Source organism: Colias philodice, chromosome 14 (assembly GCF_061535455.1).
Source record: "Colias philodice isolate Cphi_HAF_F1 chromosome 14, ilColPhil1 Martin Lab GWU primary, whole genome shotgun sequence".
NCBI classification, from domain to species: domain Eukaryota; kingdom Metazoa; phylum Arthropoda; class Insecta; order Lepidoptera; family Pieridae; genus Colias; species Colias philodice.
The window spans coordinates 2,525,204-2,543,902 of NC_143099.1; the positions used below are offsets into that span (position 1 = coordinate 2,525,204).

Below are 18,699 nucleotides of genomic sequence, written 5' to 3' on the forward strand. Positions count from 1 at the left end.
GCTTTTACACGTTTACGCTTTCCGTATATATTTAAACAGTTTATATTTAATAATAGCATTCAAAATGTATGTTACTGGAGCAACTAAAATTTAGAAACTAAAATATCTTAATAATGACTGGAATCACGAATATTCAGGATAAGCAATGACCACCGAGCGGCCCGATCGGGCCGCGACACAATAGATTTTCTATTGTGTCTGTGATTCCGGGGACTGAGGGATTAATGGGTACTAATTTGTACTGTGAACTGTGTAATAACTATTAGTAGTCAGAATTTTTATTATTAACTATCGAATTCGTTACAAAACATTAATTGATTTTAAATCTTCACAATTCGAGTTACTCAGCTAAATTCAGTTAAACATCCATCAATTAATGAATTCTCGCTCGAATAAAATGTGTTACAACAAAACACGGTCACAGTGCAAATTGCCTTTCAATATTCTAGTGTCCTAACTCCCAACCTAGCCAGTTCTTTCGGAAATTGAAAAACGGCTGGAAAGTGGACAACCCACAAGTATTTCAATTTTTTTTCTATTGCACATCGACACGGAACGGTTACTGAACAGTTTTATTGGAATACCAGTTCACAAATTCGTTTTGACAATATTCAGCCTTTGTTTCCGTTACGCCTGGGTAAGCGCTGTTTAATGTGCTGAAGAATATACTGTATATTGTTTATTGCATCAATGTACCTAATGAAACTTTCATCGTATCGTGTTTTATATAAAAATGTGCGGGTATTTTAATAATTGAATTGACAGAGATAATGACAAAGGCCTTATTAAAGAAGAACTAAAAAATATCTTCTGATGGATATAATTAATAAATTACTAAGAATAATCAATAGATGATAAGAACTAAATTATAAGAAAAGGCATCGTACGTCATTCTCCCTAATGATACCTACACGATATTTCGTCATTCCACTCATTATGATCTATTTTCCTCGTATCGGCTTCTACGAAGGTCCTGTCTATTTTAAGGATAAATGAGCCACTCCACGTTTCGTATATGAAATATAAATACGCAGGTGAGTGTTCAGGTGCTAACATAATATCAAACTTGACGTCTATTTACACTGCCTTCTAACTGTATACGAGCTACTATAAAGGTGCGGATAGACGGGACAATTTTGTAGTTTTGGTGTATTGTATGGTGCTGTCTTTGTTTTTCTGAAACGACAAGAAAAGCATGAAGAGATATATAATATGTTTCTGTGGTGTCAGAGCCCTATGTACATACAGCCACCAGCAGTGGATAGTAGCAGATGGAGGAATCAGTGATACTAAAATGGTCGGGACGATATTTTTATGATGCATTAAATTTTTGACTAAGTAAATATGTTTACTTAGTCAAAAGTAGCAGTATCAGGTCCTAGCCGTTTAACGTAGGATAAAAGTAAAAGCACGTGTACAAAGACACGCAACATAAAATCTTACCAAGTGCGATAAGCAAACAATATCATCATACCAGATTGGCATCGAATTCAATTGTATTGTTTTCAATACAATAATATTTTGCACCATACAAGAATTGAAACATACTTATACAATTATACATATACACACATTATAGGTCATTCAATCAATGAAGGAATCAACGTGTACAAAACGTGTACGACAAGTGTACAACACAGAAAGCACACGGAAAATATCTAAAAGACGTAGATATACATGTGCGGAAAGTGCATGCATTGCCTAAATTATTCTGGAATATTTGTTATTATCATCGCATGGCTGTCCAAATTCGTTACCTCTTCTGACGACTCTCAAGTGAATTCCACTGCATATATCGCGTTGAAAAATATATTCGTATGGCATTGTAGTCCGCATTGTAGTCCGAAGAGAACGATATTATTATTTGTTTATCACAGGGATGCATCATGCTTTACATAGGTACATGATATTTGAATCCTTGAGCGTGAGGTATAGTACCTGATATATGACTGAGAAAATGAATCCTAGTTAGATCAATGTATCGCTCACCAAACAGTCGTTTCTAATGTTTTATATAAGCAAGAGTTGCTCTTACAAAAGTAATGTATATTATTATAGATTTTAGTCTAAAACTCAGAAAGTAATTATGTATCATATGTAAGAATAGTTAGTAGTTTTGTATCTGTGAGAAGTAGCCTTTACAAGTAGCCGGCATCGGGGTGCAAATTGTATTAACAACGGTTTATCGAATAAGGAAAAGTGCGGACATGTTTCTAAAAGGGTGAAGCCATAATTTCATTTGACATGAACAGCAATAGGAATACGTTTTGTTCCAGGAATCATATGGGGTTCTAGTAATCAATGACAGCTGTGTTATAAAAAAATAAGATTGTGTGTGCCGACTGCCTAGCACACGTGTCAGAAGTAAAACATATTGTAATACTGTGGTAAAACTATGCGCCTACAGAAGTTTCACTTGAAAAAGCTTTGTTGCAATGATTTAAATAGATACACATAAAGTAATTTAATTAAGATATGACTTTTTTTAGAAAATGGTAATCACATTGCTTATTCGTACAATAGTAAATTTAATTCAATTGTCATAGACCGGGAGATACTGACACAAAATTTCGAGTCATTTGTAACAGGATGGCGGTTCTACAGGGTTCTTAGTACGCAATGACAAAAAGAAAAATGATGGTGTGAACGCTGGTACCGGCGGCTTAGTCGCGTGGGCGTTAGTCGAACTCATCGGAAAATAGCGAAAGTCAAACGATTTGTAACAGTATGGCACTTATGTTTCCTGTAAGTTTGAGGATCAACGAATATAAATACAAAATTTCAAAGATCTAGGTGTTGGAAATCTTCACTTATATAAATTAATAATAAATTTATTTTTCAAGTATGACAGCACTTTTTCCCCCTACTAGAAGTATGGCAAATATAATAATGGTCACATTTTATCAAATACTCTCCAAAAAGCCAAATGCAATACTGGTACAAAAAGATAGGCGAAATAAAAAAAATTTGCAGATTTTCGGCGGTATGGCGACCATTTGGAATCGTCCGAAAAGTATGGCATGGCGATTTTCGTAAATGGCTGCACGACGATGGTTACCTGTGCAAAAGTTAGCTTGGTACAAATGGTTGAATAATTGTTTTTTTTAAATCAACACATTCGCGTCGGTATGGCGGGCTGTAAGTCATACCGGAAAAGTATGGCATGACACTACCGCCTACTTCTTTTTTATGGGCTATCGGTAATTTCTAAAATTTTTGTGTTACAAATCGTTTGACTTTCGCTATTTTTCCGACGAGTTCGACTAACGCCCACGCGACTAACCCACCGGTACCAGCGTTCACACCATCATTTTTCTTTTTGTCATTGCGTACTAAGACCCCTGTAGAACCGCCATCCTGTTACAAATGACTCGAAATTTTGTGTCAGTATCTCCCGGTCTATCAGTAGAGTTGTTAATAAATTTTCTCATGAGCTGTCTTCTGTAAAAAGCGAATAGGTAAAATGTATTTGTATTCTATAATTAAGACTAGTTTGAATTTATAGAACTAACTAACGGATTTTAAATTATTTGAATTAGAATCTAATTCATTGTTATGAAAGCAACATTGCAGAGTCTAGCAAAATATAATATAACAATTCTTGCAATTTTGAAGCTGTAGTCATCATCACAAAGTAATTAATTGGGATGGAAATCAGACACTTTCTAAGACATTCTCTAAGCAAAGGCGAGAAAATTTAATTTCTAAGAAACAGACTACTAAGAATATTAGACTATTCCTTGACTATTCTTAGATCTCTATACAGAGTTATTAGTACGAAAACTATCAATTAATCTCAAAATCCTTTTCATTGATAAAATCAATAATAATCTATTTCTAAAAAAATATTATATTTCATGATTATAAATAAATATTATATGCTAACAAATCTCGACCATTAAAATAACACACTTTTGTGAACAAAGGTCTATTGACTATTCTATCCGCAAATCAATGTACGTACAACATTTTCCTTTGCACAAAAAAAAGTGATTAAAAAGTACAAAATATTCTACATTTTCACCACTGTTAAAAACTCTTTGCCCAAACTCATTATCGTTAAATTTATTCTCTCGACAACGCGAACTGATAAGCGATAAAAATACTTTGTTGTTAAAGTTTTCCTGGTATCGTCGATGCTGCGATTTTACACCAGATTTTACTGCGAATTCTGCAGCGTTAAAGATGTATTTTTGTTATTTAATATCGACGTTCGTTAGATTCAACATAGTTAGGGTCGTTCATTAAATATTTTAGTATCGTTTTTATATCAGTAGCATCAGCATAAAAGTCGTGTTCTTATTTTTTCGTGTTTACGATTACATAGGCTACTTCTAAACAGAAATAAGATTAAAATATTATGGTAAATCGATATTCTCGGAAGAATTGGATAGTGGATACATCTCATAAACACAATACACATATTTAATTAAATTGTAAAATGAGATCCTATACAAAGCTATTATAAATTCCAGAAAAATCGGAAACATATCTATTGCATGAGTTTCTATACAATATCGCCGAATAAACAATATGAGGGCTCTTTTCAAAGATAAACTATGAAAGAGCACCCGTCTCCTGAACGTGTAGGTATGTATAAAATAAACAAACGCCTCCTTGGTACAGTGGTTGACACGTGAGCGTAGAATCGAGGGGTCCTTGGTTCGATTCCCGGTGGAGACGAAGAAAAAAAATGTCTCGGTCTGGCAGGACACAGAAGGCTGATCACCTACTTGTCCTTAAATAAAATAGATCAGTGAAACAGATGTATGCATCTGCCCTTTACCCCACTTGGGGACACGGGAATTCACACACTTTATAGGACTAAGGATTCAATTGAATACGTATATACATAATTATTTCAGATGAACTACGGGAATGCTTTATTTATTGTAATGATTATTTTCACCTTCATACAAAAATAGCACAAAGTTACTAACAGATAAATGAATTTCGCCATAATGCGGGCTTAATGAAATAATTTATATAATGATAAATAATTAGGTTTACATCTGAACGCCACTGAGAGCAAATCACTATCATCACTACATAGTATAAAACAAAGTCGCTTTCCCTGTCCCTATGTCCCTATGTCCCTATGTCCCTATGTCCATTTGTACGCTTAAATCTTTGAAACTACGCAACGGATTTTGATGCGGTTTTTTTTAATAGATAGAGTGATTCAAGAGGAAGGTTTATATGTATAATAAGATCCATTAAGTAGTGGAGAAGTACTGTTATTTTTGAGGTTTCTAATGTGATGTCGTAAAAAATTACATTTATTCCGCTTACATTGCAAACGCAGGCTGAACCCTACGAGTTTTATCAAAATAATGTACTAAGTATTATACACATTGAAAAGGTCTACAGAAAAGTCCGCGATGGTATATGTCTATCTCTTATGGATAACCCACAATAACTTTTTTTTGTCATTTACTTTTTACGACAAATAATGGCTAATTTTCGAAGCGATTTTAACCAATACAGCATTAATCCTTAACCAATTAAATACCATGGATACATTGTTCATTTAATATAGATCCATATGGCCCTTTACACCGTATGATTTAAGTGAATATTTTCGAAGATATTACAGATTTAAAAATTGCAGGACGTAGCGTTTGCGGCCGCCCGGCTATGTATTTTATACCCGTGCGATGCCGGAGGCCGGAGCGGGCCGCTATATTTTTATACCTATACAACGTTCACAATTTTTCTGTAGTGTATTTAGTATCAGCATTGCACCCGTGCGAAGCCGGGGCGGGTCGCTAGTAAAAATATATTATTTTCTTATTTAAACAATAAATATTAAAAACAAAATCAAAATATGAGTAATGAAAACATAATACGTATGTAACGGGGTCACTATATTCTTTATTCGAAATTTAAATATTTTCTCATCGGCGTCAAGCTACCACAATCGAGAGTTTCGTTCAAGAAATTATTGGGCGTCTCATCAAAATAAAGCTACTCACGGAAAATTAGCTTGATAGTTGATAGTAATCACGTGCAAAAATGGGCGATGGATCCTGAACTAGTATGGAAATGCATTAAATAAATGTTTGTAATAAAAGTATTCATTTAACTATAAAATAATGAATAAACTTTGCTAACAGCTTCACATATCTATTATTATATTTATTTCAGCTACTTCCGTAAGTACCTACCTACCTACTTACACTTATATATTTGTTCACCTTGTATCTGAAAATAAAGTAAAAAAAAGAAAGATTTCATTCTATTAAATCCTTTAGAGGCAAAATAAATTCTCATAATGTATTCCTAATACGAGTATAACTAACAACATAACGAGAGGAGACGCCACCGCCTACATCACTTATGTTCCGCTCAACATAGGTCAAATGGCCTCACTGCACTCAGTCGCTTTAGCGCGATGGTCGCGTTCATGTCTTGTTTGTTTTAAAGCAAAAAACCAAGAAACTCATCAAATATGCCCTCGAGTGTGTTGCGATATTGCACTAATAATTCAAGTAATGCGGCAAAGTGCAAAGAAATAACTTTTCATCGGTAATTAATTAGTTATTAGATAATCATTTTTAAAACTTGGTTCGAGCAAAATTTTTGGCGGGCGCCATTTTGCGTCATTTGTCATTTAAGAAACGGCATTGGGTATGAAAGATGTTTAGATAGTAATAATAGATGACGTAAATTTTTATAGTGGAAAATAATAATTTTACACATTTAGAAAAGATTGTACTGTGGATATTATTTGAAAAAAGGTTAAATCATGAAAGATAAAAATAAATTACCTACGTATCAATTTTTTTTTTGTTACATTGATTGGTTTTAATTAAAAAGTTTTTAATTGATAAGTTTATTAATAATTTATTTATAAGATTAATTATATTTTTTTTGTTACATTGATTGTTCTTAATTGATAAGTAATAGGCAAAATATGTACAAAGTTTCGCCTCTATAGCGCCGCCGCGCTTGCAGCACAGATTTTGTTCGTGGTGTCTCCTCTATACGTAGTAATAATAGCTCAATGTCCAAACCATCCTCTCAAGTCTCCCTTCCATATGTAAACATATGCACGATGTAAATGTGTGTTTATAATGCACACACGTATGAAATTCACGCCGTGAATCAATGGAAACGACGCCGATTGTAAAAATATATTAATGAACATACTTCACAGTTCACGCAAGCGCAGTGCCGCCACTAACTAGGTTAAGAGTGCACATGTTTTGCTCCTATTAAAATTTAGTATTTTAAACAGTCTGTTATAGTGATTTATTGAAAATGAAACCTGTGAATCTTATGGAAGTGGACAGTGATGGGTTCAAGCGGTTTATCGATTCGTTCGATCATGTGTTCTCGGATTGTGACGGTAGGCACACGACAGCTGATCGAGCCGGCGTATTCAATATTTTGCTGATTATGATATTAAGGTTGTAATAATTGCATGATATCGATACAAAATATTAAATAATTAGACGTGGCCATGCCTTGTTTACGCGACGCAATGAGAAGGTTAAGGTTTGAAGTTATTTGGTTTTAATTAAACAAAAATACGCTGGGTTTTTACCCGACTACGGCAAAGCAAAAGGAGGGACATAAAATACTATTCTGAAGTATGCAATATTCCACTATGTAGAGATAAATTTTCATGTTTGGAAAGGCGTAGTCACACGTTACATATACCTATCTACCGTTATAGCACTTTGACAACGTGTGACTGCGGTTTTCCAAACATGAAAATAATTTATCTCTACATATATTGCATACTTCAGAATAGTATTGTATGACATTATTGTCAATTTACAACTAAGGCATCTTGGTAGAGTCTACTGTGTCCATTTACTTGCAACTACATTAGCAACTTTGTTCAGTTCAGTATTCTGAAAAACTTGTTTTATACTTTTTCAGCGCCGTTTTTTGTCGTAGTTGGGTTTTAGTTTTTTTACTTTTTATTATTATGTTGTGTAAACGAGTTATCCTCCTTTTAGTACGATAATATGAACTATGTCTAAGCAGGTAAAATTCTAAGACTTTTGTTGGAAACAAAACCCAATGTAAATTTTATGGAAAATTTACTTGTTTTTACAGAAATGTCGTAGGATGAACGTTACTTGTAGTCATGACAAAACGTATAAGATAACATAATTTTAGCGAATGATAATAACTATGTTTTTATTCGTAAATATTATTCATGACTGTTTATCTTAATGAACGTAAAAAATAAAAATTGATAGGTATTAGGTACCATGAGCTGAGTATTGTTACTAGGTAGGTAGGTAGAGGTAGCTATGAGACTTTAATGAAAAATCCGCAAAATCAAAATCTATCGAACTCAAACTCAAATAGGCAATATATACCTACTATGACATAGTATGGCATACTATGGTATACTATGACATATTATACTAGGATAACTAGGTCATAGGTACCTATATTAATTCAACTAGACTTATTTTAAAAGCGCTTTTGAATTTTCTATTTACAGCCTTATAGGTATATTTTCATCACACACGCGTAGTAATGATACGATTTACGAAGAACTGTTTAAGGTAGAGCATTAAATATACTTCTATAAGACTAATTATATTCAATTTTGAGGCACCATAATATATTTGTTAAATTGTATGCTGTGTAGATATTGTGTACCTACTGAAAAACAATAGTTAAAATAAAACTAGGTACCTATTTACATAGGGCAAGTTGGTTAGATTACTCAGCTTAAAAAACTGAAAATTTTAATTCTCTCTCAATTAACAATTCAAGGAAGACTCGTATGTAATGTAATTATAAAATTATGCATATTTTGAGCAATTCCACCCCTTTTTATAGAAAATGAAAATAATAATTATCTAATAATTTATGTTTTATTAAAAAAATAACTTTAACTGTATCTACTGATGTAATTTTATAACAATATGAACGAAAATACTAACATAATAATAACTTATCTTTACCAAAAAAGTACTCAATAATCTTATCTTTATTAAAACTACTTATTCTAAAACCTTGACCCTGACTTATAATTATTTATCTTCTTTAGTATAATGAAACAATTAATTGAATCATTATGAAAATTTATTTTTTTATTATATTATGTAGTAGGTAGGTGTATATCGAAAATTCATCACACCAATTAGTACTAAATGTAAAATATCATCTCATAATGTATGCTGTTTGTTTAAAATATGATTTTAAACGAATTAACGTTTCACAGAATTTAATTAATTGATTAATTAATTTGCAATACGTCATTCGTTTTGTAAAATAAACGAATTAATATCACGTAGGTAATCAACGTAAATTAAAAGGAGAAACAATTAATATTGTAAATTACAGTGATTATTTTTCCGACCCAAATATCGACCAATATAGAATTGCACCATTCGACGTCACGTGGTACAACCTACATGGTATTATACTGATAATTTTTTGAAAATTTTCTCTGGTCGTTGACGTCAAACTGACAGGTTCAATTCAATTGTGAAATTATTGGCCGACATTTGGGACGGAAAAATAATCTCCCGAATACCACACGAGCTTCAAAATTATCTGGCATTTCCCTCAAGGTTCCCTGCAAACAAATAAAGTCGTCAAGTTTTTCAGGAAAAATCACTCGCGCTTCGCGCTCGTCATTTTTTAACCTTGACTAAAAACTTGACTCCTTCATTTGTTTGCAACGAACCTATCGGAAAATACCCGATAATTTTGAAGTTCTTGTGGTAGGTATTATAAGTGAAAAAAAAAACAATAATACAATTATGTAGACTTTAATTATTTACTAGCGGTCCGCCCCGGCTTTGCCCTTGGTACATGTTTACGTTTTCTTCCCATGAGAACCATCTTCGTACTTCAAGGAATATTATAAAAAAATAATTAACGAAATCGGTTCAGCCGTTCTCGAGTTACGCGCTTACCAACACCTTTTGCGATTCATTTTTATATTAGGTACCTACTTATAGAAGAAGAAGGTTAAAACTGCGGTTCAAGAATAGAATAAGATAGGTACTATCGCAACCGCAAACCGAAGTTTTAACCTTCTTCTATAATATCTAAATATTCTATTATAATTAATACGACAATTAAATATTAAGTACTTAAATGTATCGAATACATGATTAATTAATCTATCACGCACGTCTCGCTCTACAAATCATACAAATGATATATTTAAGTCAGTTTCAAGTGTTATTATAATTTTTCTTCAGTACTAATTACCTTTACTTTCAGGAGTAATATGGTCAGAAGAGCCCATGCCGGGTGCAGGAACTTTCTTCGATTTGATGAAAAGTCTTGGCAAAACCGTACATTTTGTGTCAAACAACAGCCTTCGGAGCAGACAGAACTATGAAGCCCAATTTAAAGCTGCTGGTATAGAAAACGGTTTTGTAAGTCGACTTTATTACTATCAATATAAGTGTTAAAGTATCTTGTAGTATTTATAGAACTTTGGTTTATTTATAGAACGATTGGTAACATAAAATATTATTGAGTTATGGTCTAGACTAAGAAAATTAAATGCTAATTTATGTCATTAGTATTAGAAACAATTTGCAATTAATATGATGATGATGATGAAAATATTATGTACTTACCTAAAATAAATTCCATTTCCCGTCTTGATACATTAAACTAGTACACGTATTATTTTATTAATCCCAACATTTGTTATTATTTCGATACATGAAATAAACAAAAATGCAATAATATCTAATACACAATAATTATATTAAAAACAGTGCCAAAATTTAACTCACAACGTCATTAAAATTTATATCATCTTCCTAGTTAAACCAACAACAAAAAACAAATTAATATAATATCAGCGCTGTATTCTATATTCGAAATTTAAATATTTTCACATCGGCGTTTCTTACCAGCCAGTCTTAATAATGTACGAATAACATAAACTTCTTTTTGGAAAATAAAGTGAAAGTGCTCTTTTTATTAAAACTTAATTATAAAAATATATTATTTTCTTATTTAAACAATAAATATTAAAAACAAAATCAAAATATGAGTAATGAAAACATAATACGTATGTAACGGGGTCACTATATTCTATATTCGAAATTTTAATATTTTCTCATCGGCGTCCTTGCCAGCCAGTTTAAATAAATGAATAATACGAACCTCTTTTCATTGTGGAAATTGAATAGGAATATTTTTTATTAGCACTTAATTTTAGATAACATCTGTCTACAAAACGTAGGTGTTTCTTACAAAAACATTTTCAATAATAAATAAAATAAATACAATATCGTCATACATATATATGTATGTATTATAATATTATACCCATTGCTAAAGGCTGTCTATATATTTTCAATCGTACATATTTCATTTCGTTATTTATCAATATCCTCACAAAAAATTGTACCGATTTTTATACAAATAAGAAAAAATATTTCATACGTCTCTACATTTGTAACGCTCAGAATATATTTTTCATGCCGAACGATTTAAGACTGATTGTGCGAGCCTACAGCTAAAGAATTATACAAGAAATATTAACATTTATACAAGTATATTGTGATCGCTGATTGGCAATTTCTTACGATTTCATTGTAAGAAATGTACAGTAGGACATCCTTACAAATCCCTGATTAGGTTATTCCGCGCAAACAAAAGGGCTTAATAATTATAATGGCGTAATAACCCAGGAATAAATTTATTTTGGTAGAAATTTTTGATTAACTACGAAAGATGAGATACAGGGCTGCTGATAAATAATCTTTAATATCTAAGCTTCTCCCAAAACATAGTCTAAGATATTATTAGCTAAAGTGATGGTGTCATGTACAATATTTAACGAACGATTAAAATTATCTTATCTATACTAATATTATAAAGAGGAAAGGTTTGTAATTATGTAATTATGTATGTATGTATGTTTGTATGTATGGTTTTCACGCATAAACTACTGGACCGATTTCAAAAATTCTTTCACCATTAGAAAGCTGCATCTTCACTGAGCAACAAAGGCTATATTGCATTTTCAAAAAAATTAGAGATCCTTACCAAAAATGCAATAATGTAACCCAACGTGTAAAAAATTCCTCAATATTATAAAATTCCTTCTGTCATCGCGTGCGCTGCGGAATCTATTGAAGATAGAACAAAAAAATGTTCTACGGTATTATAGAATGGATCTACAAGAAAGTCCGCGATACCATTTATTATGTCCATCTTCATGATCCATTGAAATGTTACATTTTTTAGCCCTCACCTTGCATTTTTTAGAGGACGCAATTTTGTTTTTTTGATGTGTAGGGGGGGTCAGTGTGAAGCTAAAACCAAGTTTGTGGGGTCGCCACCCTTGTCCCACGGCCGCCATCTTGAAAATAGCGGTTGAAATGGTTTTTACGATATATCTCTTAAACTATTTAACTGATAAAAAAATATCGTTAACATTATTTGTTGCAAATTAAATTCTCTACAAGTTTGGTGTAGTAACTTTTAGTCGTAGAACTATAAATAAAAAAGTTATAAGCGAAAATGTTCAGAAATTAGAGCCATTTATATTTTTCAATAAAACTTTTTTTTATCATTTTACGAAGAAATGATATCAGACCATTTTTGTAGATTGTTTTTCGAGGAACAACTTTTATGTACAACATTTTTTCATAACGTCAATAACTAAGGTTTTACAGCGCTCTGAAGTGAGTACTATTTTTCAGTACTCTTAACTATACATATATTGGCTATTGGCTCTTTTCTTATACTCCAGAACAATAGAAGCACACTGCAGAACATTTCAGACCTGCTTTTCGACGTAAAAAAAAGTCGCGCTTCCAGACTCTACCTCCTGGGTGGTGGGGAAAAGATTCAATAATTAATTATTAGTGATATTGCAAAATTAATTATTAAAAATATTATAATAACAAAAAAACCATTACTGATGACAAATTATTATTAGTACACACATAATATAAGTATACTGTATAGTTCAGAGTACTGAAAATTAGTACTCACTTCGGAGCGCTGTAAAACCTTAGCTATTTAATTAATGAAAAAATGTTGTACATAAAAGTTGTTCCTCGAAAAACAATCTACAAAAATGGTCAAATATTATTTCTACGTAAAATTATAAAAAAAAGTTTTATTGAGAAATATAAATATCTCTCATTTCTGAACATTTTCGCTTATAACTTTTTTATTTATAGTTCTACGACAAAAAGTTGCAGGATCAAAGTTGTAGAGTATTTAATTTGCAACAAATAATGTGAACAATTTTTTTTTATCAAATAAATAGTTTAAGAGATATATCGTAAAAACCATATCAACCGCTATTTTCAAGATGGCGGCCGTGGGACAAGGGTGGCGACCCCACAAACTTGGTGATAGCTTCACACTGACCACCCCTACACATCAAAAAAATAAAATTGCGTCCTCTAAAAAATGCAACCCCAAATGTAACTTTTCAATGGTCAGTAGTTATGTTACTACAACAACTTTTTTACGTTTTCAAAGTAAATAGAAGTGCCGACAGTAATCAAACCATGTTATCCATACACATATTTATATTAATCCTTATCCCATTAAATGATGTTTTATTATAGACTGTTTCAATACCAGCAAAATACTTTTTAAATGAAAAAAATTGGATATTCCATTCAAAAGATATAACGAATTTTTAAAAGTGTCAATCTACAGAAAATAGTAGGTATAACGCAGTTCAATAAAGAAACGAATCTTCAATGGCGGCGCTTATCATTCCCTCTCGCTTACACACGGCCGTACGGCATGCAAAAAAAAGGGAAAAATAAAATCACTAAAATGTATTTGATTTTCCCTATAATAGTTTTTATCATAAATTTACAATGGCAATTATGCATTTGCGAAAGTAAATAATGTTTTATTGGAATTTGACAAAATATGTTCTTTGGGAAAAGTTGTTCAGTTTTATGGGCCCTTTTACAAGTATTATGGGGATTTTGTTACATTCTGTATACGTAAATATGATAATTCATATAAATACACAAATACAATAACAAAAAAGTTTGTCAACAAACAATTTGAAATAATTAATAAAATAATTATCCGTTTACGTTATTTTTATTTTCTTTTTTGCTGACCCTACCATACGTCAGTGTCAGCTTTGGCCGCCATTGAAGATTCGTTTCTTTAATGAACTGCGTTATATACTGTTCAATACAATGAGCAGGCGTAGTGCGGGACGGGGTAAAGTAAAGGTGATTTTCATGTGATTAAAAATTAAACCTATAGTCCGACTTATAGTAGACTTTTCACTGTCACGATATCGCTATCTATGCGGGTGAAACCGCAGGGCATTGCTAGTTCTTAATATTTCTGAAGCTCATATTTCTCAGTATATTATTCTGTTCTAAGAAATAGATTTTTGTTTGTAATTGAGACGAGATATTATATATCATCTTGTCTTTGCTTTTTTCTACTTATGAATTACATATTTCATAGAAAATAGAAAATGAGAATAATATAATTTCTTTGTTTTTGTTTCATTGGTTTGATTTTTTTTTAGTTACTCTACCATATTCTAAAGTATTTTTTTATAGGATAACCTCACAATACCATCAACAGCAATAGCGGAATATTTGAAATCAGTGAACTTTAAAAAATCAGTATATTGCGTATCCTGCCCAGAAACTATTTCAGTTTTAGAGTCACAAGGATTCAAATGTAAAGAAGGCGTAAGTATTATACACTAGGCTAAAAATTTTAAACACATTTATTTTTGAAGAAATAGAATACACATTTTTTTGAAGTGAAAACTTCTTTAGCGGCGTTGGGTATAAAATCTTAAACTCGCGTCAGGACATGTGGCCTGATCGAAAAAGCGTAAGACGGATTTTTTTTTTTTAGCCCTTATATTCCATGCGTAAGACGGATACCATTCCAAAATATCAAACATGCTGAACGTTAATAATCAAGTTTTCACTTCTGCCGGTACTTCCGGAGTGCAACCCGTCTTTTTTTTAACTTTTAATCTCCTATAAAGTATATCTAGTTCCCAATTACAATAAAATTTCATTATTTAAAAAGTGGAAAAGCGTTAATTTTCATAATAATCTGTAAAAATAAAAGATTGCTGTTTTTTATCATAAGGCGTAAAAAATTCTCGAAAAAAATTACACAGACCTTCGTGTAACGTATTACCATAATATCTTCTTTACGTAATAACCATTTAGTAATCTGTGGTACAAGGTCTAGTTGTACCTTTGAACGAATCCGTTTTGCATTTGGGTCAAGATAACACGGTTTCAGCCAGACCTTGCGGCGGACTATTATGCGGATTTCCTGCAATACCTTAAAGATGACATGGAGATAGGTGCCGTGGTGTTCGACAGCGATTTCAAAGTGAACATGCCGAAGATGTACAAAGCCATCACGTACCTGCGGAGGCCAGATGTTATCTTCATCAGCGGCGCTACGGATAAATACGTGTCACTCGAACCTGGAGTCTTGTCTTTAGGTAATAAGATTGGTTTTACTGTGACGCTTGTTCACTGTTCATTTGGCAGTATATTTCTGTTTTCGTAAATAGGTGATCTGCTTTTTCAGGACAATTGTCACAGTTTTGGCTCATGAGAACGGGTCACGTATCTAAATGGTTCACTTATTTCTTGTTTACTAAAATGATGAAAACATTTCTGATAATTATTTAATTTTAAATTTTAAATCCCATTTCAGCTTTAAATGATTCATCAATGTGTGTATTAAATTTGGTTGATTATACAGAATTTCATGTAGCAGTTCCTGTAAATTAAAATAAATACAAACAATATCGTTTACATTTCAGAAAATGTACCAACTCCGATAGATACCCTACATCAAAGCGACAAAACCTTCCACTACGTCAATAGCACACACGTAAAAAGCTGATAAATTAAATAATTCCAGGCACTGGTATATTCACGGACATAGTGCGAGAGGAGTCAAAACGGAATCCAATACAGCTGGGGAAGCCGAGCCGGGTGTTTGGAGAGTTCGCTATGAAACGCGCCAACGTCAGCGATCCGTCGCGGGTGCTCTTTATTGGAGATATGTGAGTCATATATGCGTGTGAACGTGCCTTTATTTTGTAAATTTTTAAAAGTTGAAAACGTGTTTTTTTACTAGATTTTTTTGAATTTGATTGACATTTTAGTTTTATAGCTTTCAATAGAATAAAATCGATCACGAGGCGGGATTCCAACCCGCCTCCGCCTTCTGGGTTCGAATCCCACCTGTAAACAAGATTAAAATCTTAATATATATAAATCTCGTGTCACAATGTTTGTCATCAATGGACTCCTAAACCACTTAACCGATTATAATAAAATTCGCACACCATGTGCAGTTCGATCCAACTTGAGAGATAGGATAGTTTAAACATGTAGGTACCACGGGCGAAGCCGGGGCGGACCGCTAGTGATTTATACTTAAACATTTTTTTCTGATTCAGGATCGAGCAAGACGTCGGCCTCGGGAAAGCTGTCGGGTTCAACACGCTTCTGGTTTTAACCAACAACACAAAAGAGCAAATGCTAGAACACACAATACAAGCGGACTTTTACGCAGATTCTTTAGGCAGTTTAGTTCCTGTAATAAAGGATAAAGCATTTTGATGCTGCATTTCTATACTCTAGATACTTTTGACTGAGGCCAGTAAAATAGCATAGGCTAATAACGGCCTCTCTAAAAATTCTAATTATTATTGCTAAAAAACTGTTTTAATTGTTATTTAATAAACTTAATTGTAATTTCAATTAATATGATTTTTATGTAAAAAATTCAGCTCTATCTCTAATAATCAATCAGTACGACTTTTGAAATGCTAGAATATTTTTCGTCGCAAAAACGAAACTTGAACAAGTGAACCTCAGCTGAGCCATCTATAGCAATTAATTCTCTTAGTGCAAGTAGCAAAATCATTGGCCCTAGTGTGTTTTAAATATTCCTAGTTAGTGAGTGTCCTAATTTTAAATCTTCATATACAGTTTAATATTATAATTTATCTCTTCATCAATACTTTAAAAATCTGGTGACCAATGCAAATGTTCATGGCCAGTGCAGTGCTTACCATCAGACGAACCACCAACCTTGTTGCCCACTTTTAACGTTTAAAATATCACTAAAAAGTAAAAACAACTTCTCATCATTTACATTTGACTAGTTCTATCCCAGGTCCAAAGAGGCAAAATAAAAATGTATGTACTTACATTGTTTAGTTAATACAATACAATAAAAGCATTTAATTCAGCATTGTTTTCATTATTAATCTTTAGTACCTTTCTAAATAAGCTCCAATATAACAACTCCTTTATGAACACTTTGTAGAGTATTAAATTTTATTGTTCCAGTGATAAAAGATAATGCTTTAAGTGTTTATTCATTCTATAGGTTTATTAAACTGGTTATAACAGCTTTTACACGTTTACGCTCTCCGTATATATTTAAACAATTAATTTAGGGACGATTTTTCAATGCTTGGATAAAACTTATCCGTCCAATAAAGTATTACACGATAATATTAAAATGTCACTTAAACTGTCAAATACGGGCAATTAGAATACGTTTTTAAAATGGTAGTTTTATACATTATTCGACGAATAAGTTTTATCCAAGGATTGAAAAATCGGCCCTTAGTTAAAAATATTCAAGTTACTTCCTAGTTCCTGGAGCAATAAAAAATTGGAAACTCAAAAATGTTAATATGACTGGAATCACGAATATTCGGGATAAGCAATTAATTGGTACAAATTTCTACTTGTAATAACTATAAATAGACAGAATTTTTATTATTAACTATCGAATTAATTACTAAATACCATTTGATTTATTTTGATTAAGCTTGGCAATTCGATATTCGTAGTTAGATTCAGTTAAACATCCATCAATTAAAGAATTCTCGCTCGAATAAAATGTGTTACAACAAAACACGGTCACAGTGCAAATTGCCTTTCAATATTCTAGTGAACTAACTCCCAACCTAGCCAGTTCGTTCGGAAATTGAAAAACGGCTGAAAAGTGGACAACCCACAAGTATTTCAATTTTTTTCTATTGCACATCGACACGGAACGGTTACTGAACAGTTTTATTGGAATACCAGTTCACAAATTCGTTTTGACAATTTTCAGAGAGCCTTTGTTTCCGTTACGCCTGGGTAAGCGCTGTTTAATGTGCTGAAGAATATACTGTATATTGTTTATTGAATCAATCTAATGAAGCTTTTATCGTATCGTGTCAGTTTTTTATAAAAAGTGTGAGGGTATTTTAACAATTGAATACCTAGACGCATATTATAATGACAAAGGCCTAATCTGCGAATCAAAATAAGTGAGAGAACTAACCTTTTGAATATCTCTAATTTTGAACTGATAAATTAATACAGCTGTTCATTTACTAAATTTAGTTCATCAAGTTATTTTTGCTAAAAGTAGAAAAAAAGTATCTATTAATTGATATAAATATGCTAAGAATAATCAATAGATGATAACAACTAAATTAAAAGAAAAGGCATCGTACGTCATTCTCCCTAATGATATTTCGTCATACCCCTGATTATGATCTATTTTCCTCGTATCGGCTTCTACGAAGGTCCTGTCTATATTATGGATAAATGAGCCACTCCACGTTTCGTATACGATATATAAATACGCAGGTGTACGTTCAGGTGCTAACATAATATCAAACTTGACATCTATTTACACTGCCTTCTAACTGTTTACGAGCTACTATAAAGGCGCGGATAGACG

The 18,699-nt window shown here is 32.2% G+C and overlaps 2 protein-coding genes across 2 annotated transcripts in view; both read left to right on the top strand.

Annotated features, from left to right (window-relative positions):
- Nucleotides 1–17,203, top strand: part of LOC149482681 (uncharacterized) — a 54,272-nt gene extending 37,069 nt beyond the window's left edge. Inside the window, exon 7 of the transcript XR_016316585.1 lies at nt 17,012–17,203. The gene's annotated coding sequence lies outside the window, so the exon portion shown is untranslated. The remainder of the gene's footprint in view (nt 1–17,011) is intronic.
- LOC149482684 (uncharacterized) lies at nt 7,164–17,203 on the top strand. Its single transcript, XM_089703311.1, has 6 exons — nt 7,164–7,351; nt 10,210–10,367; nt 14,517–14,651; nt 15,226–15,433; nt 15,862–16,006; nt 16,406–17,203. Exons 1-6 carry the CDS (start codon nt 7,264–7,266, stop codon nt 16,566–16,568), a joined length of 897 nt encoding a protein of 298 aa, XP_089559437.1. The 5' UTR covers nt 7,164–7,263; the 3' UTR covers nt 16,569–17,203.
- Nucleotides 17,204–18,699: the final 1,496 nt, after the last annotated feature.